The 26,155-nt window shown below is 34.7% G+C and overlaps 3 protein-coding genes across 3 annotated transcripts; all 3 read right to left on the bottom strand.

Moving 5' to 3' along the window:
- Nucleotides 1–10,455: 10,455 nt before the first annotated feature.
- LOC143564890 (2-alkenal reductase (NADP(+)-dependent)-like) lies at nucleotides 10,456–14,423 on the bottom strand. The gene is made up of 5 exons (XM_077052030.1): nucleotides 14,175–14,423; nucleotides 12,866–13,043; nucleotides 11,449–11,615; nucleotides 11,286–11,368; nucleotides 10,456–10,973 (listed from the first exon to the last, which is right to left on the bottom strand). Exons 1-5 carry the CDS (start codon nucleotides 14,397–14,399, stop codon nucleotides 10,595–10,597), a joined length of 1,032 nt encoding a protein of 343 aa, XP_076908145.1. The 5' UTR covers nucleotides 14,400–14,423; the 3' UTR covers nucleotides 10,456–10,594.
- A 3,165-nt stretch (nucleotides 14,424–17,588) lies between these two features.
- On the bottom strand, nucleotides 17,589–20,517 carry LOC143564892 (2-alkenal reductase (NADP(+)-dependent)-like). The gene is made up of 5 exons (XM_077052032.1): nucleotides 20,291–20,517; nucleotides 19,940–20,120; nucleotides 18,635–18,789; nucleotides 18,424–18,506; nucleotides 17,589–18,009 (listed from the first exon to the last, which is right to left on the bottom strand). Exons 1-5 carry the CDS (start codon nucleotides 20,513–20,515, stop codon nucleotides 17,631–17,633), a joined length of 1,023 nt encoding a protein of 340 aa, XP_076908147.1. The 5' UTR covers nucleotides 20,516–20,517; the 3' UTR covers nucleotides 17,589–17,630.
- Nucleotides 20,518–22,070: 1,553 nt separating this feature from the next.
- Nucleotides 22,071–26,118, bottom strand: LOC143564888 (2-alkenal reductase (NADP(+)-dependent)-like). The gene is made up of 5 exons (XM_077052027.1): nucleotides 25,824–26,118; nucleotides 24,562–24,742; nucleotides 23,373–23,539; nucleotides 23,157–23,239; nucleotides 22,071–22,576 (listed from the first exon to the last, which is right to left on the bottom strand). Exons 1-5 carry the CDS (start codon nucleotides 26,046–26,048, stop codon nucleotides 22,198–22,200), a joined length of 1,035 nt encoding a protein of 344 aa, XP_076908142.1. The 5' UTR covers nucleotides 26,049–26,118; the 3' UTR covers nucleotides 22,071–22,197.
- Between the last annotated feature and the right edge of the window lie 37 nt (nucleotides 26,119–26,155).

Genomic DNA, 26,155 nt, shown 5'->3' with positions numbered 1-26,155 from the left:
CGGCCCCCTCTGTTTTTTTTGCGCAGTAGTGTAAATGTGTCCGTTTTTCGCCCGAAAATTTAATATGTAGCGTAAACTTACTCGTTTTCGCCCGAAAATTTGAGCCCAACCTACGTATTTTTTTCGCGGTAGTGTAAATGTATCCGTTTTTCGCCTGAAATTTAATTCGTAGTGTAAATTTACCCGTTTTCGCCCGACCTCCGTATTTTTTTCCGCAGTAGTGTTAGTGTAAATGTATCTGTTTTTTGCCCGAAAATTTAATACGTAGTGTAAACTTACTCGTTTTCGCCCAAAAATTTGAGCCCGACCTCCCTATTTTATTTCGTAGTAGTGTAAATGTATCTGTTTTTCGCTCGAAAATTTAATATGCAGTGTAAACTTACTCGTTTTCGCCCAAAAACTCCCTACTTTTTTTCGCAGTAGTGTAAATGTATCCGTTTTTTCACCCGAAAGTTTTATACGTAGTTTAAATTTACCCGTTTTCGGCCAAAAATTTGAGCCGTCCCCGTCGTTTATGATTTTTGTTAATTACATTTTGAGTTCGGCCCCCCGACACTCGAGTCCAAGCTTCGCCACTGAGTGATAGACGACATCAAATCTCACATGTACTTGTGGGTGCCCTTGAGACCCAACACCCAATCCCATTTGTTAGGATTAAATGGTGATGCTCGCCGTTGTGTTCCTAATTGTTCACTAATTTGTATCATTATTTGAAGTTGTATTCTTTTTTTGTTTTGCATGGAGTTTTGTTGCCATGCTCTATGTGAGCCATTTCTCTATCGAGAAAACAAATTAAACACAACTGTCAAAACCATAAAAACAATATTGGTAGCAGTTTATGATATTATTGTAATTGCTAATAGGTGAAATTGAAACTAACCAAAATATTTCTTTTTAGCTAAAATAATAAAGGGGGGATTAGTGTTTTTCAAGAGCACCTGAAACTATCATAAAACTCCACAAATCATGTAGTGTGTCACATATCATTTTTACCCATCAACTACCATAGATTAATCTAGAACATCATCTTTACTTCTTTAATGATGTCAGTTATCTTTCAATTATCCTTATAACCATTTTAATTTACTCTATCCTCTCCACACACACATGGTTCTCTCTCTCTCTATCTCTATCTCTATCACACACACGCACACATATTTTCATCAACTAATAGATACCAATTCACCATCTTTCATCCCCAACCAAAATTAGGAGAGAATGTGTAGCCACATTAAAACACAAACCGACTAAGATTTGCCGCATCAACCCCTTTCTCCATTAGTAACAACTAGACGGATGCCCGCGCGATGCAGCGGGTGTTTGAACCTGCTAATCACGTACAAATATAAATGTTTATGGTTCGGTTAAAACCTTGAAATCGTATAAATCGGTCATTGGTTTGACTTCTTTTTTTCTTTTTCTTTTTTACTTTCGGTTTGTTGGTCGTTTCAAAATTTTCAAAACGTAGTGAACGGTTGGTTCACGGTTTATATAGATAACCGTCCATATCAAACCAGAAAAGACTGTAAATTAACCTAATTGCAATATGATTCCTTTTGTAATCTTTGTTGTTATTATTTCACGTCCTAAATTTTCCATTAATATTTACCATTTATGTGGCTAAAATTATCATTTTTTATTTAGGATCATCTCAAGTATCATATTATGTTAGTTTTTAGTTAAAATTGATGGTACATTTAAATTATTAATTATTTTAAACTAAATTTATTATTAAAGTTTAAACTGTAAAACCAAACTGGAACCAGGCCGTTAGTAACTATTCGGTTTCAACTTTCAATGGTTGAGTTCGGTTTTGGATGACAAAAAATCAGTATTAACGGTTGGACTCACAAGTTTAACTTAAAAACCATCAAAACCGACACTAAATACCCCTACGTAACGTATTAATTTATTTAAAATGAAAAAAAATTACAACAATATCATATCCAAATTAAATAGATTAAAATGCTCGTTTTTATGGTGCAATTTGTTTACAAAAATATTAACGTATGAAAAGACTATAGTCGTTTAAAAATCATGGGTGGGAAGTTAGTTTACAAGTTAAATTAAAAACATAATATGGTTAAAGATGAGGGACCAAACTTGTAAGTTGAATAAATTGTGTTTAAAAGACATGTTTATCCTTACTAACACATGTAACTTATGCTTTAAATGTTGTAAATTATTTAAAAATGAGTGTCTTAATTTGCCCTTATTTAATGTATTATATATAATATAGATAAAAAGATTATAGATTTAATCAGAAATTTTGATGCAAAAACTACTTTTCAAATTCGAGTAGTTTTTACTTAGAAAGGTCAAATCATATTTGATCAAACTTTACAATTCACAAAATCCACTTTCAAAGACCCTGTTTACCATAAGTTGGTTGTGGCTCAATAGTAGAGCACTCACTTTACAAGTGAGAGGTAGGGGGATCAAATCTCACTATCACCAACTTATATGGGAGATATGAGGGATGACCCTGGCTTGCCAGGGTTCGAGTCCTGATCTCACCCGGTTTTACCGGCTCCTCGCTGTCGTGCCGTTTGGCGGGCGTGGCGGTCGGGTTTTATCCGGTGAATCCCTCAACAGGTGGACCGCTAGGGGCTCCGTCCGTCCGGACTAGTGGCTGGCTCGAGCTACCTTTAACCAATGGAGACTGCGTATAGAATACCCGACGTTACTTAGTTGGCCGTTAAAAAAAAACCTGTCAACCTTTATAATAATAATTGATATTTTTTGGGTTTCCAAGTAAGTTCCCTATTGGGACAAAGAGAGTGACTCAATTATTTCTTTATAAATAAATAAATACGCCAATCCTATAATACCAAGTGGAGAGGTCCCATGGCCCATACTATTCTATTTATCAACTTCTTGGCACATATTTATTGCTTCCAATCTCAACTTCCTGGTCAAGATCAAACCAAATATTGAGTATTGTGAAATAGTAAATAAGAAATACTACCATAAACGAGTTGTGCCATAGAAAATAACCATGATATAGATCAATGGGTGTACGTCATAGACAATGAGTGATGACAAAGAGAGTTAGTTTTACACTTTTTTTTAGGTGATATGTTTTTTAGATTGATTGAAGTTTAAACTGAAATCGAATATGGTTTTACGTTTTTAACTAGATAGTTAGTGAAGTCACAAAGTGGCATAAATAGGTTGTTTCTTGTTAAGAGTCGAGTACGAAGGTAAATAACAGAGCACGGGTATTTAATTAAATACCTAAGAATTAACTTAAAAGTACTACACATAGATCTCAATTATTTACAAAAACTAGTTCGGTTCTTCTTTTTGAGGTTTTATTAGTTTGCAACGATACACCTTAAATATATATTTTTTGAACTAAATTATTAACAGGCCACTGACCCACTCGATCACAACTTGAATATAATATTTGGTCATTTAGTAAAAAGAAAACAAAATACTTCTCAAAATCTAGTAGTTGTTTTTGCTAGAAAAAGTCAAAGCTTATCTATCAAACCAGTACGCTTTATAATAATAATTGATCTACTTTTGGGTTCCAGGTCAAGTTGCCAAGTAATTAAGACAAAACTCAATTATTTTCAGTATTAAATTATATTTTACAAGTGGAGGGCAATGAAGGCCACATCCACCAGTATATCTATCAACTACCTGGCACATATTTAAACATTTAGTGCTTCCAGTCACATTCACATGACCTAGTCAAACCATATTTAACACACTTACATACTACATACACGTGGCCTTGCTCACCTCATGGCTCATGATTCATCATAACACCAATCAAATGTATATATCAAGTCCCCTTGAACTATAAAATGACTGTTTTTTCTACTAAGTGTGAGATCCTGTCATATATCATACATTACCTGTTATGAATGCTTTAATACTTAATCAGTTAATCTATGAAGCGGTACACTAACAAACCTTAAAAAAATTATAGTTAGTAACAAATTAACTGACCAAATAAAAATGAGGTTTATCTAGTCTCGCTCATTTCAAATGCCCTAAATACGTATTAAACCTTATGTCTTGTGATTTATCAGTTGGTGTGAACAATTTGATTCCATGTAACCATCATGATATAATAAAGGGATTTGCCATAATTGCAAAAGTAAACTATAGCATAAGAGACTATAATACCTTTTAGTGACGGATTAAAAAATTCTTATTTCATGGGACACGAAATTGGAGTGAGACAAAGTGGACCGATTAGTTGAAATATAAGATCAATAACTTTCATATCTTTTCTTGAATAACATAATCTATTAGACCTTGTTGGACCAACCGATGACAATGTTTATGCTTTTCGCTATGTTTAATGGTCTTAAAAACAAGAAGTAAACTAAAACTAAACTATAATTACAAAAATAAACCAAGATTCAGATAAATAGATAAGTAAAGATAGGAAAATAAAATAATTTAGGAGACCAGTAACTGGTGCCACTTTTTAAAGAAATTAAAATATAATAAATAAATCCTCCCCCCCCCCCCCCCATCACACACACACACCAAAAGAAAAGAAAAAAAATTTCTCATTCTTTTAACTGGGGGTTTCTTTTGTGCACTCTTTCCTCTCGGTGTGTAGCTGCCCCCATTTTTATAACAAATTTAAAAAAAATAAATTAATATAAACAATTGGATGTAAAAAGTTCTTCTGTTTATCAATTGTTTTTTAATAACCAACAAAAGATTTTATTAAAAACATAAACACTAGCAAGATACTAGTTGCATTCAAGTCCACCCATATATGGAAGTCGAAAAACAACATCCGCCCAACATATGTGCCCACCCTATCACATCATATTTTACTTAACTAAGATTAAAAGCACACCACTTCGCTCACATTAGACCCGACCATTTAGACCGACTACTCACCCATAAGAAGCTCAATGCTTTGTCTTGCTAATTACACGACTTATGCAAGATTGTTTTCTTTCAAAAATTAGTAAGTTTCTTGAACGTCATATACACCAAATTGTTGTTAAACAAATCACATGAACGCCTTGGCCGATCGTTTTGGAAAATAAGCATATCCATGTAACTCCAATAAATCGTGTGTCGAGAAAGCAAATATCGCAAGTATCATTTTATTTGGAACTTCTTTCACTTAGTGAAATGTCACTCATAATTGTACATATAATTATCATCTTAGATAATTTTACTACAACTTAGCTTTGTTGTTCTAGGAGATTGTTAATGTAATTATTTCGTGAAATTTTACTCGTTCTAACAACTCAACATGAGATGTTACCTTTGTTTAGTTTCACTATGAATTTTTACTTGACAACTATAAGTTGCCCTTCAATGTTAATTAACCTTCGAAAGTTGACCTCCCATTCGAACCTTGCAAATTGACTATCGAAAGTAAATAGCAAGATCTATTAAGTTATAGATATCTTTGAAGTATAAAGTAATGAAGATCAGCAACTAGACTATTAAATTATTAATTAACTTGGTAGCAAGATCTATTAAGTTAAATGATATGAAACAAAAGATGTTGATCAAGATAGAGTTAATGAAGTCTCACATCTGAATCTAGAGTTTCAAACCAACTATAACAAACTTTCCAAACTAGTAGACCTAATCTACTCATCCAATCAACAAATGTTGATTGCTTTTAAGATGAAAAGTTTGATCACATGTTACTTAAATAGTGTAATACTCGCATGTGTGTTGATGATTAATAAAGCTTGCATCTTCTCATTCGTACTAACAAAGCTTAACTACAAACATGTCACATGTGTGCGAGCAAACCTTAACCACTCACATGCATTTTTCTCTGATGTAATGTCGTCTGATGGAGAATCCTGACAAATTCAAAAATTTTAGCTATGAGAAAAACTGAATTGTGTCAAAGAAAAAAATGATGATAAAATAATATTTCCACCGACTCCTAATTAAAATGATAGAAAATAGCTACAATAAAAAAAATCAACTAACCAAACAAGTATAAAATAAAATAAGGATAATTAAAATCTCAAAAAAACTGTTAATCAAATATATAATAAAATTGAACATAAAAAATAAAAATAAAACAAGTGTTATTGATGTCCTAACTAACTAAACCGGTATTCACTTAGACTGTTTGTTGTGGAGCGCCAAGGGAGGTGCCAACTGCCCACCTCACCCAGTAGCAGGGCACCAAACTACAACACCCGAACTATCACTCCGGCACCAAACATGTTTTTCCTCTCCAGCACCATCTCCTTAACGGCTTGCCCCTTTTTGGTGGGTGGGCTCCACTTCAAAATTACCAATTATATGGAAAAAAACACACATTTATTTATTTATTACGTTTTCTTTTATTTAAAATATTAGTTAACCAAGTTAAACCACAACACGTTGGTTAAGGATGAGCGGTTAAAACTCCACTGTCTATGTGGTAGTGACGTGACACTTTAAATAACATTTTCTAATTAAACCACAATACACTTCCTCAACCGAATATTAATTTCAAACAAAAACATAGTGGAAATTATCATCTAATGAGTTTAACTGGTTGAGTTATCTAAAGTAATCAAACATTCAAACCACACATGTTAATTTAAAAAAAAAAAAAAAAAACTAGAAGCTGTTGGACTTTCAAATTTAGCCCAAAATGCCCCTGCCTCTTCAAAACTTAGCCCAAAGAGCCCTCTGGCTTTTCCAAACTCGGCCCAATTTGACATAGGAACTCTTATCAGTGAACAAATGTTGATAACTTCCCAAAAACTGAATATAATATGAGAACATGTAGTGGCGTAGTGCATCTAAACCAGTCATAAGCTTATTGCAAAATAGATCACTTAAAAAATGTATTTTCGGTTGCAAATATTAATCTTTAAAGCCTTTTACCTTATACACTAACTACGCTTGATTTAGTACTTAAAGTATCACTATCAATTAGACGTGAAAAAAAAACCGGTTCGGTTCAAACCGGTTCCGGAACCGAACCGGTGGAACCAACCCGGAACCGGTTCCAGTTCCTACCCGATGGACCAAATACCCGGTGTGGGTATTTTTGTACCCGAAAATCATACCCGGTTCCCCTATTTGTATTTCCCAAGCGGTTCCTACCCGGTTCCTAATTGTACCCGGTTCGGTTCCTACCCGAAAAAACCGGTTCCTGCGGGTTTTTTTAAAAAGGTCAAACACAGGTCAAACTAGCCGTTGGAACCGGTTCCAACGGTAATATAGCCGTTGGAACCGGTTTTTGATACACAAACTAGCCGTTGTAACCGGTTCCAACGGTAATATAGCCGTTGGAACCGGTTCTTGTAGCCCCAAACCTATATATAAGTTGTTTTTCATTACTTGTTTCACCACCAAAGTCAAAAACAAACTAAAATACTTCTCCTCTAGCAAACCCGACCATCCAACTAAATATTATTATGGCACCCATCAAAAAAACTAACAAGAAGGCCAAAAAGAGTGTTTTTATTGAACCCGTTCCTCCTATGGAGGACCCAAATGTTCTTGCGGTCGTCCCCATAACCGCAACGAAGACATATGGAAGAATTGGGATTTGGTTGTGAATGCCGAAGGTTATCAAAAGGCTCGTTGCAAACTATGTGGAACACAATTAAAGCACGATTCCAACTCGACTTTGAGAAAGCACATCGAGAAGCCATATTGCAAGGCGTTGAAAGGGATTGGCGCGACCGATCAAATTGACTTGGGTAAAGATGGTACACTATTTCGTTACAACACGACTCAAGTTCAAGATAGAATGACAAAGTTCGTTATTCAACGAGGTTTGCCGTTTAACCACTTTGATGATCCGGATTTGACGTCGTTGATTCGAGAAACTCTACAACCGCGATACACACATGTAAGTCGTACTACCTTAAGACGTCATTGTATCAAGTTGTGGGAGTGTGCTAAAAAAGAGTTAATCGAGTCTTTTCATTCTTTACAAGCCATGGTTAGTTTAACTACCGATGTTTGGTCGGCACCACACGGATTGCCCGAATCATACATATGTGTCACCGCTCATTGGGTTGATCCGGTGACATGACAATTGATGAAACACACCATCGCTTTTGAAAACTTCCCGTTCCCACATACCGCCGAAAAATTGTTTGAATTACTTGATGAAGTTATAACGACTTACAATTTGAGAAATAAAATATTTTCAATTTCGTTTGACAACGCTTCAAACAATACTAAGGCGGCCGAAAAATTTATCATTAAATATTCACCACATTGTTTCGGAGATTTTTTTTTCATGTTCGATGTGTTGCACATATCATCAACTTGGTTGTTCAAAAGGTCTCGACAATAAAAACATTTGTGACGATTTAAAATTCTTTGGACTTATGTTACAAGATGTCTTCAAAAATGGTAAAAGAAGACATCTTGAATATAAGAACTATTGCAAGTCGGTTGAAAGAAAGTATTTGGGGCCGAATTGGGACGTTCCAACCCGTTGGAACTCAACTTGTCATATGCTAAAGTGTGCTTTTGCCCAACGCCAAACTTTACAATCTTTTCATAACAATCTTGCTGATGAACGCGAAGCCGATATGCTTCCGGAAAGTGTTTGGGTGAATGTCGGTTTTTTGTTGGGGTATCTTGACGTGTTCAAAAACTCAACAACAAAGTTATCGGGAGTCTATTATCCTACTAGTTGTTGGATTTTGCAAGAATTGTACTACATGTCTTGCACTTTTAAAAACTTTGCGGAGAAGAACAAAATCTTCAAGAATATTGTTGCGGTGATGAAGGAAAAGTTCTTAAAATATTTTGAAAACATACCGCCGGTCTTTACTTGTGCCGCAGCGTTAAACCCCTATTGGAATGTTCATGGGGTTGAGACAACGATTGAGGAAATATTCGACAACTTGGGTATGCACGAGATCGACCCGAAGTTGTCGACGGAAGCGAAGGAAAAGTTTAACAAAAACCTTCAAGACCTTTATGACCATTATTTTCAAATGTATGGTCCAAGCACGAGATCGTCTTTTGTGAAAAAAACAACAACTAGTAGGCCGTGCAATGACCCACTTATAAACTTGATGAATATGGTTCGTGAATCGACATCTAAGAGGCAAAGAGGAAACACACCAACTAGCGAACTTGGTCGATATAGTGGAGCAAATTATGTTGAGGGCGCAACGGTCGACTAAATTCGCTCTATTGATTTGTTGGCTTGGTGGAAAGGAAAACAAAACGAATTTCCCATTCTATCCGCCATGGCTCGTTATTTGCTTGCCGTAAAAGCCTCAACGGTTGCTTCCGAATCGGTTTTTTCTCTTAGTGGGAGGGTGTTATCTATGCGAAGAACAAAATTAACTCCCGAGTCTCTAGAGGTTTGCATTTGCCTAAAGGACCATTTGGATGCGGTGGATCGTGTACAACACAAGGCGAACTTTGAAGACGAAATACCAATAGAGCGTCTTATTCATGATGAGGAGGCGGAGGACGGGGTTTCTTCCGATAACGAAGACGAGGGTGAAGACGAGAATGAAGACGATGGTGAAGATGAAGAAGAGTTGTAATTTGTGTTTTTTATTTGTTTTAGTAAAATTATTTGTAGCAAGTTTAACTAATATTTAGTTTTGATTTGTTTAATTATAACTACTTTTGTTAGTCATGATTAATTTTTTGTTACTTTTTTAATAACGACGAACATTTTATTTATTTAAAAAATAACTATTACAAACATTATTAAAACATTAACGATACTAAACATAACAACTAAAACTAAACATAACGATACTAAACAAAGTCCATCTTTTTAATCCGGCGTTCTACAACGATTAAGCATCCAAACTTCTTTTCTCTCGACAATACTTATTCGTATGTTTTCGTAATGTCGAGTTGGGCCATGCTTTAAGAAACTTCGAGCAATATTTACAACGAGCCATCTCCTGTGAGTCGGTCATGAGACACAAATCGTAATGAACCCAAACATCGGGGCATCTTGTTGTTTCGATCACCATAACAATGTCGTCATTAGTTGCCATTTGTTGTCGGTTTAATCTTAATTGTGTTTTGGAGTGTGTTTTATAGTTTTCGAAGTGGTTTAACAAGTACACATCCATACCTTGCTATTTATAGAATGAAAATAACCTAATTATAGTAAAAAAAAACCGGTTCCAACGGTAAAAAACGACTATATAGCCGTTGGAACCGGTTTCTAACGGCTAGAATATTTGAATTTCAAAAAAACCGGTGGAACCGGTTTTTACGTAATAACCGGTCCCGGTTCCTACCCTACCCGGGTCCTTAAAGTTAGCATTTCTGGGCATCGGTTCGGGTCGGGAACCGAACCGGATCCTGTTCGGTTCCCGACCCGAACCGGTGCCATTTCCTACCCGGTGTGAAAAAAACCGGTTCCAAACCGGTTCTGGTTTTCCAATTGTACCCGATTTGTGCACGTCTACTATCAATACAATCAATGTTTTATTCGTGTCAACCTGACCATTTTCACAAACTTTTAGTTTACTTCAATCTATTTGACCCAAATGACACACCTAATTATTTTCAACACTTTGATTGCTTCCAGTCCCAGTATTGTTGTCCAAATCAAAACAAAAACACAAAAAGTCTACACATGTTCATATAACTTATGCATATGTCTATGTATACATATATCATACAAAATGTCCGTTCATTCACGCGCCACAACCACCACTTGCTTCCCGATGTTTTTGCCAGAAAAGAGCCCGATCAAAGCCGCGGGTGCACTCTCGAGCCCTTCAGCAACATCTTCAATGTAACTAATCTTCCCTTGTTTGATCAAAGGCATAACCATTTCCAAATACTTTGGATACATGTGAAAGTAATTGCTCGCAATGAACCCTTGCATGCGCACACTTTTTGCTATTATGTGCGTTAGGTTGCGCACCCCCTCCCCTTGCTCTAGATTGTATTGTGAAATCATCCCGCAAGCTGCAATCCGACCATTAACTCTCATATTTGAGAGTACTGCCTCTAACATCTTTCCCCCAACATTCTCAAAGTAAATATCGATTCCATCAGGAAAGTACCTGCCACATATTAAGGGCAAAATAGTCATTTGAAAAACACATATATTTGATGCCTCTTTATCTTGGTTAGAGGCGTCAAATTAGCACGGGTTGTTTTTATAACAGGTCAAAACAAATAGTGTTTGTTGAGTTGACCAAACCACATTTTGTTCATAACTGATGCAAAGATTTTTTTTGCTGAATATTTAGTGTCAGATATAAAATACAATAAATATATATAACAATTTTTGGGACATTCTAAGGCTTGGCTGTTTTCTTTTTAACTATTGTTTATTAATTTAATCTCGAGTGACAAGTATGTATCAGGCTAACCTCTTCAGAGCTGCATCTAGATCTTGCTCTTCCTTATAGTTAAACGCCTCATCAAATCCAAATTTATTCTTCAACAGATCAACCTTTAGTGACCAAATACATAAAAAAAATGATTAATATAAACTAAAATCATCAAATTGGCAAAAGTTTAAAGCGCGCTGACCTTTTCTTTTGAACCAGCACTTCCAACAACATAACATCCTGACAACTTTGCAAATTGACCAACAAGTTGACCAACTGCACCGGAAGCTGCTGAAACGAAGACATATTCTCCTTTCTTTGGAGCACAAATCTCATAGAAACCAGCATAAGCAGTCATACCGGGCATACCTAGAAACAACCAAAGATAGAAATCAGGAGGAGATGTTCGTGTTCATTCGTTTAATTGTAACCAAACAAACGATTAAACACAAACAATAAAACGAACCGGGTTTTCTTGTTCGTGTTCTTCGTTAAGAAAATGAAAATGTTTATGTTCATTTGTTAACAGTATAAATGAACGGTTTATGAACATAACTAAATATAGATGAATGAATATAACTGAGCTAAAACTAGTTAAGACTAACGTGAGTAACAATGTGTTGGTCCTAAAAAGTTATTTAAATTATACTAAGTTGTAATCGGCCAGAAAAAAAATTAATTGAATATATTAACGAATGTGACTGAACGAACATAATCATACGTGAACTAACGAACATAAATGAAAGTAAACGAAAAAAATGAATGAATGTAAATGAGCATTCATGAACATAAATGAACAAACCAGACATATGTTAGATTTTTCATGTTCGTTTATTTAACTAAATGAACAAAGTATTTTGATTAAATAAACGAACTTTCCACCGAACAATTCACAAACTGTTCACTCAACGTCCAGTTCGTTTACAAACCTAGCCATAGAGGTGCCAAATTGGGCTTAGGGTCGGGTAAACCTGACCTCCTGAAGCACTATTTGTCCAATACTTTTATAAATATTTCGTGTCAGATATAATTACAACTATGTTATTCCAGATATCATCTAACTATTTAAATAAAATAATTTAAGGGATTACATGCAGTAAAAGTACACTTTGTGTGATTCTGACTAGTCTTTTTCTTCTTTTTTTCCTTTTATTTTTTCATTTTTACGCATTTGACACGTTAACATAACTCAAATCAGACCCATTTTAAGTAAAAGGTAAGACACAGTATTTGATAGCTAACATGAGGATATTAATCAATTAGGCTCATCCTTCTCATTCGTAAGATGTATCTATAATTACAGCATTAACCATTAACTACTTCAAGCTATACAATAATAAATACATCAATGGATACAAAGTATTCCTAGTGTAATACATACAATATTTGACATAATAGCTACTTTGATTGTACTTAAATGTCTAAAACTGATAATCAATTATCCGAAAGAGACAATAATTATTGAGTTAGATGCCATAAACTAGACCATCCTTTAAGAATTCCTAGTCTAATATATACAACTTTGACATAATAACTGTTTACACACACACACACACGCGCGCGCGTGCGCACGCACATAAGCATATCAAAACCAAAATCAATTTAAAGAGAAAACATACCAAGAATTCCTGTATAATAAGATAGAGGAACGTTGGTATCTTCAATCTTGAATATAGACTCGGGTGCTTTGATAATGGTGTATTCCTCCCATCTAGTCATTCCCCAAACCAGGTCACCTTTCTTAAATTTTGAATGTCCAGAATCAATAACTTTAGCTACTCCAAATCCCTCTATAGGCTGCAAGATTACATCAAAACACAAAGCTCAAATTGCACATTATGTTTTGTGCTCTATTTCCAAAGTACGAGCTCGGCTCATTTATTATTAATTAACTAACTTATGTATATACATCTATAATTATTTTTATATATTATAATTATAACTATAATTAGAGATGCAATATCATGCATATTATTTAGTTATTTTTATCATTATTTTGTATATAATAGTTCTTATCATGTAATTATGTAAAAATATATTTAAAACATTAATAAAAATAATATATACCGGCCTTGTTTAGGCTCGTGAGGGGGGCGTCTTTGGGCATGTTCGAGGTGTGTAGTCGCACATGGCCCAATAACCCGAGGGGCCCATACTTTTCAAAAAGTTATATATATTATATAATTTGTTTTTTAAACAAAAGCCCAACAAAGACTAATTTTAAATGAAAGGTCAAAAGCCCATTGTCCATACTATTATTTAGAAAGATCCAACTAAAATAGTATAAAATATGAAGGAAAACTTAATGGATTGGTATTGATAGCTATCTAGAACGAGATATTAAAGAGTATAAATATGAAAAGTTGACTGCGACCAAAAAAAGGCAAATTAGATTTTAATAATTCCGTATTTTTGCAGTTGGCTGATAATAATATCACCTTTGAAATAATATGCCACTGGTCCCACCTTTCACACTAGTTGTTTTCATTGGGCCTCCGTTAGAAAACCTTAACTCTGTTAAGTATCTTCAAAATTTTAAACAAATGTTTTAGGGCTTTCGATTGGATTGAAGATACGAATCGATTGATGCAAAACTTACCTCGAAATGATGCTCCAAACAACGAAACGGTCCTTCAATCCGGGTGTTTAAACTTCCAATTATCGTTTGGAGCCCCGTTTCGAGGTTAGTTTTACATCAAACGATTCGTATTAGTAACTAGTGTGAAAGATAGGACCGGTGATAGTTATTTTCTGACTTTAGCAACTCTAAGGATAATTGTCTATCAACGTGTCATGTCCGTAATCAAAATCAATATGCAGTTCATTTCTCATTTAAATACACAAAACTCGAAAACCCTAAGAGGATAATATCGTTAAATAAACTAAATTATTGAAAATATTGATGATTAATAATATTAAGTCACTGACCGAACCAGGGGTGTATGAATTAACGTAACTTCCTTGAGATTTGCTCATTCTCCCACGCATGTACGGATCACATGACAGATACAGATTCTTCACCAGAACGGCACTGGAACCTTCTGGAAGCTTAAGGTTAATGGTGTCGGAAGTGACGAGGAGCATGTCGGATTCCTTGGGGAACCCATTTACGTAGTCCTTCAAGACGATCTGTTTGTTCTTCACTTGTACCATTTAATAATTGTTTGTGTTGTTATGTTCTTTTGAGTAGAATAGAATGATAAAGAGCACTCTGGAACTAGTGTGAATATGTGAATGTGAAAGTGAAAGTGAAAGTGAAAGTTGGATATGTAAGTCGACACTAGGCACGTGACAAACTACTACTGTGGAGAAGCAGGATATATTTATGGAAAAATTCTATAGACAGTCCTTTTTAAAAGAGAGAATTTAAAAATACTTAAAAAAGTTTTGGATTCCCAAAATAGTCATTCGAAATCTATCTTCCACGTGAGATTGAGATTCGTGACGTGATCTATCATACACTGACACGTGTCACTTCAAAGATAAGGTTTCAGAAAAATTTGTCTCGGTCGATAGTTTTCAAGTCAAAATAGTTTTCTGAAAACCATTGTTTTGGAATGAAATTTGTCCATCACGTGAGGTTTCAAAGTCATCGTTATCTGCGTTTTTTTGAAATTCCTCCTCGGACGCATTCCAAATGAATTTCATCTACTACGTGAAATTTCAAAAAAGATAGAAAAAAAAACAATACTTTTTCAGAGAACTTAGTTTTGTCAGATGATTTTCAAAAAAATAAAAAAAAACGATAATTTTCCAACGAATTTAATCTCCTTAGATGATTTTTATAAAAATTTTAAAAATATGGCAAGTGCTAAGTAGGGCTGTAAACGAGCCGAGTCGAGTCGAGCCAGAGTGTGCTCGAGCTCGAGCTCGAACTTAATCGAGCTGGCTCGAGCTCGGCACGTTTTCTTTATCGAGCTGAAAAATCGAGCTCGAGCTCGGCTCGTATAAAGTTCGAGCCGAGCTCGAGCTCGTCGAGCCGGACTCCTTTAATTTTTTTAAATTTTATTATTTTTTATTTTACAAAATTTGATATATAAAATACAAAAAATATAATTTTAACATACATATTATATAAAATTCATAAACTAGAGAATTTATAAATTTATTTGTTTTATTTTCGTTATTTTTTATAAAGTTTTAGGTATCGAGTGACATAATATATGTATAATTTTTGTTTATTTATTTTTTGGTATGATATTATTATATATAGACATTAAAATTTAGGGTTTTTTCTAAACGAGCCAACGAGCCGAGCTAATGAGTCGAGCCAAGACCGAGCTGAACCTAGCTCGAGCTCGGCTAGTTTAGAAATCGAGCCGAGTCGAGTCGAGCTCATTTAGAATCGAGCTTTTTCGAGCCGAACTTTTTTCGAGCGAGTTTCGAGCGAGCTACGAGCCGCGAGCTTTTTGAACAGCCCTAGTGCTAAGAATGTGGTGGGTGGTGGGTGGTGGTGGATGATGGCGGTGGGTGGTGGTGGTGGTGGTGACGGTGGTGGTGGTGGTGGATGATGGCGGTGGTGGTTGATGATGGCAGTGGGAGGTGGGTGGTGGTGGTGGATGATGACGGTGGATGGTGGTGGTTATGATGGCGGTGGGTGGTGAATGATGGCTGTGGGTGAATAAATTTACTTTTTCTAATATCTATTCTTTTTATGCAAAATCAGATAAGTTTCATCAAAAAACCATCGAATTAAAATAAACACTCTTAGCCCTAGTGCTAAGAATGTGGTGGGTGGTGGTGGATGATGGCGGTGGGTGGGGTGGTGGTGGTGGATGATGGCGGTGGGTGGTGGTGGTTGATGATGGCGGTGGGCGGTGGGTGGTGGTGGTGGATGATGACGGTGGGTGGTGGTGGTTATGATGGCGGTGGGTGGTGAATGATGGCCGTGGGTGGATAAATTTAGAAATTCATTTGAAATGCGTACGAGGAGATGCATTTCAAAAAAATGCGAAAATCATCTTTTTTGAAACCTCACGTGACGGACAACTTTCATTCCAAACCTATGGTTTTCCAGAAGACTATTTTGACTACAAAACTATCGGCCGAGACAGATTTCGCTTAAAGTTTATCTTCAACTTTACACGTGTCAGTGTGTGATAGGACAACCAAAACTCACGTCACGAATCCCAATCTCACATGGGAGATAGATTTCGGAGGACTATTTTGGGAATCCAAAACATTTTGGACTATTTTCAAATTTCCTCTCTTAAAAAGGACTATGTGCAGAATTTTCCCTATATTTATTCCACTAGAATTATTTATATTATTACAACCTAAGTGCACAATATTTTATTTAAAATATGCATTTTCGGTTGGAAATATCATTGAGGTGAAAATACTATTTATTTTTAATGTATTTTATTGAACTCGTCATCCAACTAATGCATGTTGTGATGCTACTCGATTAGTTTAGTTAAAATAAATTGTAGTTTAGTTCGATTAGTTTTTATTGAAAAGGTCGTTTGATTCAATTAGTTTTGTTAAAAAATAGTTCAGCTCGATTAATTTTTGTTAAAAATTATTTAAAAATATAGTACTGAGTGAAATTTATAATGAGAGACTAAAACTGAGCACAGCCACAAACCAAATGAACTCATATGAAAGGGCATATTGGTAATTTCAATTTTTCATGGATGGAAGCTTAACGACAAGTACTCATTCGGGCCAGTTTCAAGGCCACACGGATTCCATGGAAATTTTCTCTATATTTTATTTAAAATTAAGTCGGTTCAAAAATGATATATTTTTACTTTTGTTTATACACTTTAATAGTTATGCTCACTTTTACAACAACGACCTAAATTTGTATTTATTTTCGAATATAGAGTTATGACGAGTGAATCAAACCGCCACAATGCGTGGGTAACGCGTATACGTAAAAATCTTTTTAGTTTCATTTGAAAGAAAAGAAACTAGTGAAAATAAATTATTTACATTATAAATTGAGGAAAAATAACACGAAATTGTGGTTGATCGTTTATATTTTAAATGGCAACGAAAGTGTCACAAATATATGGCAACATATTGTTAATCTCGACTACTAACTATGACAACTTCTCCGGCAAACATAACAAGACCAATATCAAGTTAGCGAGTATAAAACACCAGCGTGTAACTTCTACATTAACTATGTTTGATTTAGTACTCCTAAAGTCTCAACTTACAAATAACATTTTATTCAGCTCAACACGACTCATTTTTAACGAGCTTTAATTTTACTTGAATTATTGAACCCAACTATTTCCAACATTTTAATTGCTTCCAGTCCCATCATTCTTGACCAAATTATTAAAACAATAATACACACAGTCCACACATGTTCATAAAAGGTATATGTTCATAAAAGGTATGCATGCTGTATATAGCATACAAAATGTCGACTCAATCACGGGCCACAACCACCACTTGCTTCCCGACGTTTTTGCCAGAAAAGAGCCCGATCAAAGCCGCGGGTGCACTCTCGAGCCCTTCAGCAACATCTTCAATGTAACTAATCTTTCCTTGTTTGATCAAAGGCATAACCATTTCCAAATACTTTGGAAGCATGTGAAAGTAATTTCTCACAATGAACCCTTGCATGCACAGACTTTTTGTTACTATGTGCATTAGGTTGCACACCCCTTCCCCTTGTTCTAGATTGTATTGTGAAATCATCCCGCAAGCTGCAATCCGACCATTAAATCTCATATTTGAGAGTACTGCCTCCAACATCTTCCCCCCAACGTTCTCAAAGTAGATATCGATTCCATCGGGAAAGTACCTGACCACATTTAATAAAAAGATTATCTCAAAAAACCAATCTAATTAAGATCATATAACTAAAAGTTTGAACCAAGCTGAGCTTAAACGAACTCAAGCTTATAATGATACTCATTTAATAATAAGCTTGAGCTCAAGTACGCACATGCACATGACTAGGTTTGCGAGCCTATACTTGGTATACCTTTTAATGCATTTACATAATAACTATTGTTATATATAAAACGATGATAAAAATAAAATAATAAATATTATGTTATATATAAAACTGCAACTATAATTATAAATATATATATATAAAAGTAATTATAAATGTATTAAAATTTATGGGCCATTCTAAGTCTTGGCTGTTTTCTAGCTTTTTAACTACTGTTTATTAATTTAATCTCTAGTGACAAGTATGTATCAGGCTAACCTCTTTAGAGCTGCATCTAAGTCTTGCTCTTCCTTATAGTTAAACGCCTCATCATATCCAAATTTATTCTTCAACAGATCAACCTTTAGTGACCAAATACATACAAAAATGATTTACATAAATATCATCATCGTACTCAGTATATCTCACCAATAGCAAAACTATGGTAACTAAAAATCATCAAATTGGCAAAAGTTTAAAGCATGCTGACCTTTTCTTTTGAACCAGCACTTCCAACAACATAACATCCTGACAACTTTGCAAATTGACCAACTGCACCTGAAGCTGCTGAAACGAAGACGCACTCTCCATTCTTTGGAGCACAAATCTCATAGAAACCGACATAAGCGGTCATACCGGGCATACCTAGAACAATTAAAGGAACCACGTTTTCTTGTTCATGTTCTTTGTTAAGAAAATGACCATGTATGTGTCCGTTTATGTTCATTCGTTAACAATAAAATGAACGAACATAATCGGACACATATGAATGGACATAACTGAGCTAAAACTAGGTGAATAACAATGTGTTGACCTAAAAAATTATAAAAGCTATACTAAGTTGCAATGGGCCAAAAATAATTAAATGCGTGTATTAACGAATCTAATACAACGAACATAAACATACGTGAACTAACTAACATAAATGAACGTAGACGGAAGAAAATTATTAATGTAAATGAACATTCATGAATATAAATGAAAGAACGAGAACATATATTCAATTGCTCATGTTCATAAACATAAATGAACAAAGTGTTTTGATTAAATAAACGGACTTTCCATCGGACAATTCACAAACTGTTCACTCAACTTCCAATTCGTTTACAGACCTAGCCATAGAGACAGCAAATTGGGCTTAGGGGCCGGGTTAACCTGAAGCACCAATTGTCCAATACTTTTATTAATATTTCGTGTCAGATATGATAACTATGCTATTTTAGATATCATCTAACTATTTAATTAAAATAATTTAAGGGATTGCATGCATTAAAAGTGTACTTTTTGTGACTCCGACTAGTTTGACATGTACTTTTTAGCCTTTTCTTCTTTTTTTTTCTTTTTTTCATTTTTATGCATTTTGACATATTAACATAACTCAAATCAGACCCGTTTGAAGTAAAAGGTAAGACACAGTATTTGATAGTTAACATGTTTGAGGATACCAATCAATTAGGCTCTTCATTATCATTTGTAAGATGTATTTATAATTACAACATTAACCATTAACTACTTCAAGCTATACAATACTTACATAAATGGATACAAAGTATATTCCTAGTGTAATATATATAATATTTGACATAACAACCACTTTGATTTAACTTAAATGTCTAAAACCGATAATCAATTATCCGAAAGTTAGAGACAATAGTTATTGTGTTAGATGCCATAAACTAGACCATCGCTAAAGTATTAATTCATAGTCTAATACATACTACATTTGACATAATAATTGTTTATACGCGCACACTCATACACATCAAAACCAAATCAATTTAAAGAAAAAACATACCAAGAATTCCTGTATAATAAGATAGAGGAACGTCGGTATCTTCAATCTTGAATATAGACTGATCGGGTGCTTTGATAATGGTGTATTCCTCCCATCTAGTCATTCCCCAAACCAGGTCACCTTTCTTAAATTTTGAATGTCCAGAATCAATAACTTTAGCTACTCCAAGTCCCTCTATAGGCTGCAAGATTACATCAAAACACAAAGCTCAAATTGCACATTATGTTTTGATCATTTTTATGATCAAAAGCCCTAAAATATCTGTTTGAAATTCGAAAAAAAACTTATTTATGAGGTGGGACTATTATCGGCTAACTACAAAAATATGAGATTATATATGAAGTCACTGACCGAACCAAGGGTGATAGAATCGATGTAACTTCCTTGAGTGTTGCTCATTCGACCACGCATGTACGGATCACATGACAGATAAAGATTCTTTACCAGAACGGCATTGGAATCTTCTGTAAGTTTGAGGTTAATGGTGTCGGACGTAACGAGGAGCATGTCGGATTCCTTGGGGAACCCATAAACGTAGTCCTTCAACACGATCTTCTTGTTCCTCACTTGTGCCATTTGTGTGTATGTGTGAAACGGTTGAGTAGAATAGAATGATGAAGAGTACTCTGGAACTAGTGCGAATGTGAAAGTGGAAGTGCACGTCACAAACTACTACGTACTGTGGAGAAACATGATATACATATATATATATATGCGCGCGCGCGCTACTCTCCACTAGTCAAGAATAGAGATGCGCATACAAATCTTAACTGAGCTGACCCGAAAACTAAACCGTAACTGAAACGGTTTAAACCCAATTTTATAAAACCGGTTTTGAGTAGCTTTAAACCGCCGGTTAAGACTGGTTTGAAGGTTTTTTTAGCTAAAACCGATTTGAACACGATATTTTGGAACGGGTTGGACAAAAACCGGTTTGTCTATATATGTCAACTGCAAACCTAATTATAGCTCACGTATCATATCCATTTATAGCTCATTGACCATTCCATTTAATGTCTCACTGAAATTTGAAAATCAATTTATTGTAAAGGAAAATAAGGAATTATATCAATTGGAAATCAATTTTTTGTAACTAGATCATGCCGTAATGACATTACTAGGATATAGTTCATGCATTACGTACCGGTGGTTAGAAAAAATAGTTAAGTTTAATAATATACGCAATAACATACCTTATATATTCACAAGATATACATAATGATAAATAAAATTTTATAATTCATAAATATTTAAAAACCTCATGTATACAACATTTAAAGTTATATTTGTAACTCTGTTAATAATTTTACAAATGGTAATAATATTAGTTGTCATCCTAGTTGGCTATTATAGTTGAATAACATGTGAAACAATGACCTTGTTTTATTATTATAGGTAGATGAATACACAACTTTCAATACGCCATTACATATGTACTCCGCATGATCTTTGTGTTGAATTCACAGCTTTTGTAAAGGCAAACCGGTTATGAACCGATTTAACGCAAACCGGTTTGGAACTGACCCCAACTGGTTTCATCAGATTTGAGTTTTCAGAGCTTCAACCCGGCTAGGTTTCTAACCTGTTTGATACAAAACCGGTTTTGACTACTTTGACTTGAAATCGGTTCGGTTTAACCCGAAACCAATTTAGGTTAAAAAGCCGGTTTGTGCACCACTAGCCACGAGTACGTGTAAAACAACATTAATTTATTACACTCTAAATGCAAAATATATCACTTAAAAATGCATTTTCGGTTGGAAATATTAATCTTTAAAGTGTAAGCGAAAAACTGTTTTTAGTTTTATATGAAAGAGAATAAACTAGCGAAAATAAATTATTTACATTAAATTGAGGGAAATTAACACGAAATGAAATTAACACGAAATCGTGGTTGATCGTTTATATTTTAAACGGCAATGAAAGTGACACAAATATATGGTAACATATTGTTAATCTCGACTATTAACTGTGACAACTTCTCCGGTAACATAACAAGACCAATATCAACTTAGCGAGTATAACCAGTTACCTTCTACATTAAGTCTCGAGATTACAAATAACGTTTTATTCATGTCAACGCGACCCATTTTTAACGAGCTTTAATTTTATTTCAATCATTGAACTCAATTATTTCCCAACATTTTATTTGCTTCCAGTCCCATCATTCTTGACCAAATTATTAAAACAATAATACAAGCAGTCCACACATGTCCATAAAAGGTATGCATGCTGTATATAGCATTAAAAATGTCGACTCAAACACGGGCCACAACCACCAGTTGCTTCCCGACATTTCGGCCAGAAAAGAGCCCGATCAAAGCCGCGGGTGCACTCTCGAGCCCTTCAGCAACATCTTCAATGTAACTAATCTTTCCTTGTTTGATCAAAGGCACAACCATTTCCAAATACTTTGGAGTCATGTGAAAGTAATTGGTCACAATGAACCCTTGCATGCGCAGACTTTTTGTTACTATGTGCGTTAGGTTGCGCACCCCTTCCCCTTGTTCTAGATTGTATTGTGAAATCATCCCGCAAGCTGAAATCCGACCATTAAAACTCATATTTGAGAGAACTGCGTCCAACATCTTTCCCCCGACATTCTCAAAGTAAATATCGATTCCATTGGGAAAATACCTGCCACGTATTAAGGGGAAAATAGTCATTTGATGAACACATATATTATGCGTGAATCAAGTCGAGTCTAAACAAGCTCAAGCGTATATTGGAGCTCATCTAATAAACTAGCTTGAGCTTGACTGGGCTTGCGACCCTATTATTTATTTATTTATATAACCTCAAATTATTATATTTATATAACAATTATTGTTATATATAAAACTATGATAAAAACAGAATAATATATATTATTTTATATATTAAGTTATAATTATAATTAAATAATATAAAAATAGTTATAAAAATTCGATACATGATAAACGAGCCGGCTCGAGCTTTGGAAATGGATCTATAAAAGAGCTAAGCTCGAGCTTGGGCACGGCTCAGCTCCTTATAACAGGTCAAAAGTGTTTGTTGAGTTGGCCCGGAACACATTTTGTCAATAACTTTTTTAGAGATTTTTTTTATGAAGATTTAGTGTTAGATACGAATGCAATAATTATATTACAAATTGCGGGCCATTCTAAGGTTTGGGTGCTTTCTTTTTAACTGTTGTTGATTAATTTAATCTCGAGTGACAACTATGTTTCAGGCTAACCTCTTTAGAGCTGCATCTAAGTCTTGCTCTTCCTTATAGTTAAACGCCTCGTCATATCCAAATTTATTCTTCAACAGATCAACCTTTAGTGACCAAATACATACATTTATGATTTAGATACAAAAAAATCATCAAGTTTGTGACATTAGAATCAAATTTGTAGGAAGGAGTCAAGGAGTTAGTAGAAACCATGGTAAAAGTTTAAAGCGCACCGACCTTTTCTTTTGAGCCAGCACTCCCAGCGACATAACATCCTGATAACTTTGCAAACTGACCAACGAGTTGACCAACTGCACCAGAAGCTGCTGAAACAAAGACATACTCTCCTTTCTTTGGAGCACAAATCTCATAGAAACCGACATAAGCGGTGAGACCAGGCATACCTAGAAACAATCCAAAGATAAAATTCACAAGGAACTGAAAGTATAGAGCCATAGAGATGGCAAATTGGACTAACGGGCCGGATTGACCTGAAGCGCTATTTGTCCAATGCATTTTAAAAATCATTAGTGTGATGCATGATTACAAAGACTGTTATTTCAGCTGTAATCAAAACTTTAAATAACATAATTAGGAGATTTGTGCGACTTTTGACTTGTATGGCATGTACTTTTTAGCTATTTTTTCTTCATTTGACCGGTTTGACATGTTAAGAGAAAACATCACCCGAATAAGACCCATTTTAAGTAAAAGGTAAAACACATGAAGAATCCTCTTAATTTTGTCTAATTACTGTTGCACCTAGGAGGTGTAAACGAGTCGAGCCGAGCCGAGCCGGAGGTCGATTAGGCTCAAGCTCGGCTCGTTTAACTTACGGGATCTCGAGCTTTTGGTTCAAGCTCGGCTCATTAAACATTAATTTATATACATTAATAGATATTTTTTATATTTTTTTATTATAATTTATATATATTTATGTATTTGTGATTGTAATTTTTATGTATAATATAATATATTATTTAGTAACTATATTATAATTTTTTATACAATAATTATTATTATGTAAACATTTGTTTAATATATTAAATAAATAATAGGCATGTTTAGGCTCGCGAGCTAGCTTCAGTCAATAAGTGAGGCTCAGGCTCGAGCTCAATTCGAGCTTTTAACGAGCCTATCTTGAGTTGCTTACGAGTGGCTTGGCATGTTTACAACCCTAAGTGTGCACTTGTCGTGTAGGTTAACGGTTTGGGGAATACATTATTGGATATAATAACTGCTTTGGTTTTACTTACATGTCTAAATATGATAATGCCAGATACAATAATTATTGTGTTATATGCCATAAACTAGACCATCGTTAAAGTATTCCTAGTCTAATACATACAACATTTGACATAATAACTGTTTATACGCGCACACTCATACACATCAAAACCAAAATCAATTTAAAGAAAAAACATACCAAGAATTCCTGTAAAATAAGATAGAGGCACATCAGTATCTTCAATCTTGAATATAGACTGATCGGGTGCTTTGATAATGGTGTATTCCTCCCATCTAGTCATTCCCCAAACCAGGTCACCTTTCTTAAATTTTGAATGTCCAGAATCAATAACTTTAGCTACTCCAAGTCCCTCTATAGGCTGCAAAATGGTATAACTTACATCAAAACACAAGCTGTAATTGCACATTAATAATATTTCAAATAGCACATATTTACTGTAAATGAGCTAAGCTTGAGCTCTGTTTCCAGAGCATGAGCTTGGGTCGGTTATTATTCTTTAACTAACTTATATGCATTTATGATCATATATATATTAGTTTTATATATAATATAATATAATATAATATAATATAATATAATATAATATAATATAATATATGTTAAATAGTTATTTTTATCATAATTTTATATATAATGCCATCGTCACTCTGATTTGAGTCAAAAGTACGTTCCAATGACAAAGGTGTAGGGATGAGCTTGGTACAGCACCCGTATCCGTACTGAAAGTGAATAAAAACATGTACCAATACCCGTATCAAATTTTTCGGTATGGTACGGGTGTAGGTATTGGTACGGGTATTTCGGTCGGTACCCGTTTTTGTACCACTTAGCTTTTTTATTTCCAAATTTACGACGATCTTGAAATCGGTGCCAATACGAGTAACAAACAGCTTGAATTCGTCCGTGTACTAGTACTCGTACAGGTACGTGAGGGGTACCAAATTAGTACAAGTGCCAAATTGATTGTCGATTTATTGATAAGATAGTATTGAAGAACCCTAATCCGGTCGCCGACTTTACGTTATTTGCTTGTTTGTTCAAGTCAGAAGCGTTTGGTAGTTGTTCAATACTAACATGGTTGGAGAATTTATTTTATATATTAAATATTCCCAGTTAAAACCCCTACATACTCCAAACAAGTACAAAATACCAAACGTACCCGTACCCGATTGTACCCTGTACCGAAATTCAACAAAAACAAGTACCGATACCCGTACCGAATAGGCTAAATCGGTACGGATACGGGTACGTTACTGGTATTTGGGGCAAAATGATCATCCCTATAATGGTGAATTCGATGTTTAAGAAAATGTATACAGTAGTTATGATTATTTAAATATGTATTTAAAGCGTTAATAACATTATATAAATACTGGGCTCGTTTAATAAACTAAATTATTGAAAAGTATCGATGAATAGATATATATAAAGTTACTGACCGAACCAGGGGTGTAGGAATCCATGTAATTTCCTTCAGATTTACTCATTCTCCCACGCATGTACGGGTCACATGACAGATAAAGATTCTTCACGAGAACGTCATTGGAACCTTCTGGAAGCTTAAGGTTGATGGTGTCGGAAGTAACGAGGAGCATGTCGGATTCCTTGGGGAACCCATTTACGTAATTCTTCAACACGATCTGTTTGTTCTTCACTTGTGCCATTTGTGTTGTGTTGTTACTGTTGTTGAGTAGAAAGATGAAGAGCACTCGGAACTACAACTACTATGAACGACGAGGTTTTTTAAGTACACAATTGGCACGTGACCAAC

Source organism: Bidens hawaiensis, unplaced genomic scaffold (genome assembly GCF_021521415.1).
Source record: "Bidens hawaiensis isolate Kalapana, Puna unplaced genomic scaffold, B.hawaiensis_p1.1 tig00022174_1, whole genome shotgun sequence".
Lineage (NCBI taxonomy): Eukaryota > Viridiplantae > Streptophyta > Magnoliopsida > Asterales > Asteraceae > Bidens > Bidens hawaiensis.
The sequence above is the reverse complement of the archived record's forward strand: the minus strand, read 5'-3'. Positions and strand labels throughout refer to the sequence as shown.

What these genes read in the sequence shown, in the direction of transcription:
- LOC143564890 (XM_077052030.1), bottom strand. Translation starts at nt 14,399, where the DNA reads ATGGTACAAGTGAAGAACAAACAGATCGTCTTGAAGGACTACGTAAAT. An exon ending in TTATTATACAGGAATTCTTG is followed by an intron (nt 11,616 to 12,865) that starts GTATGTTTTCTC and finishes GGTTGTTTCTAG; the next exon opens with GTATGCCCGGTATGACTGCT. An exon ending in CTAGATGCAGCTCTGAAGAG is followed by an intron (nt 10,974 to 11,285) that starts GTTAGCCTGATA and finishes AATATGTGGCAG; the next exon opens with GTACTTTCCTGATGGAATCG.
- LOC143564892 (XM_077052032.1), bottom strand. Translation starts at nt 20,515, where the DNA reads ATGGCACAAGTGAGGAACAAGAAGATCGTGTTGAAGGACTACGTTTAT. An exon ending in TTATTATACAGGAATTCTTG is followed by an intron (nt 18,790 to 19,939) that starts GTATGTTTTTTC and finishes TAATTGTTCTAG; the next exon opens with GTATGCCCGGTATGACCGCT. An exon ending in TTAGATGCAGCTCTAAAGAG is followed by an intron (nt 18,010 to 18,423) that starts GTTAGCCTGATA and finishes AAATGTGGTCAG; the next exon opens with GTACTTTCCCGATGGAATCG.
- LOC143564888 (XM_077052027.1), bottom strand. Translation starts at nt 26,048, where the DNA reads ATGGCACAAGTGAAGAACAAACAGATCGTGTTGAAGAATTACGTAAAT. An exon ending in ATTCCTACACCCCTGGTTCG is followed by an intron (nt 24,743 to 25,823) that starts GTCAGTAACTTT and finishes ACCATTTTGCAG; the next exon opens with CCTATAGAGGGACTTGGAGT. An exon ending in TTAGATGCAGCTCTAAAGAG is followed by an intron (nt 22,577 to 23,156) that starts GTTAGCCTGAAA and finishes AATACGTGGCAG; the next exon opens with GTATTTTCCCAATGGAATCG.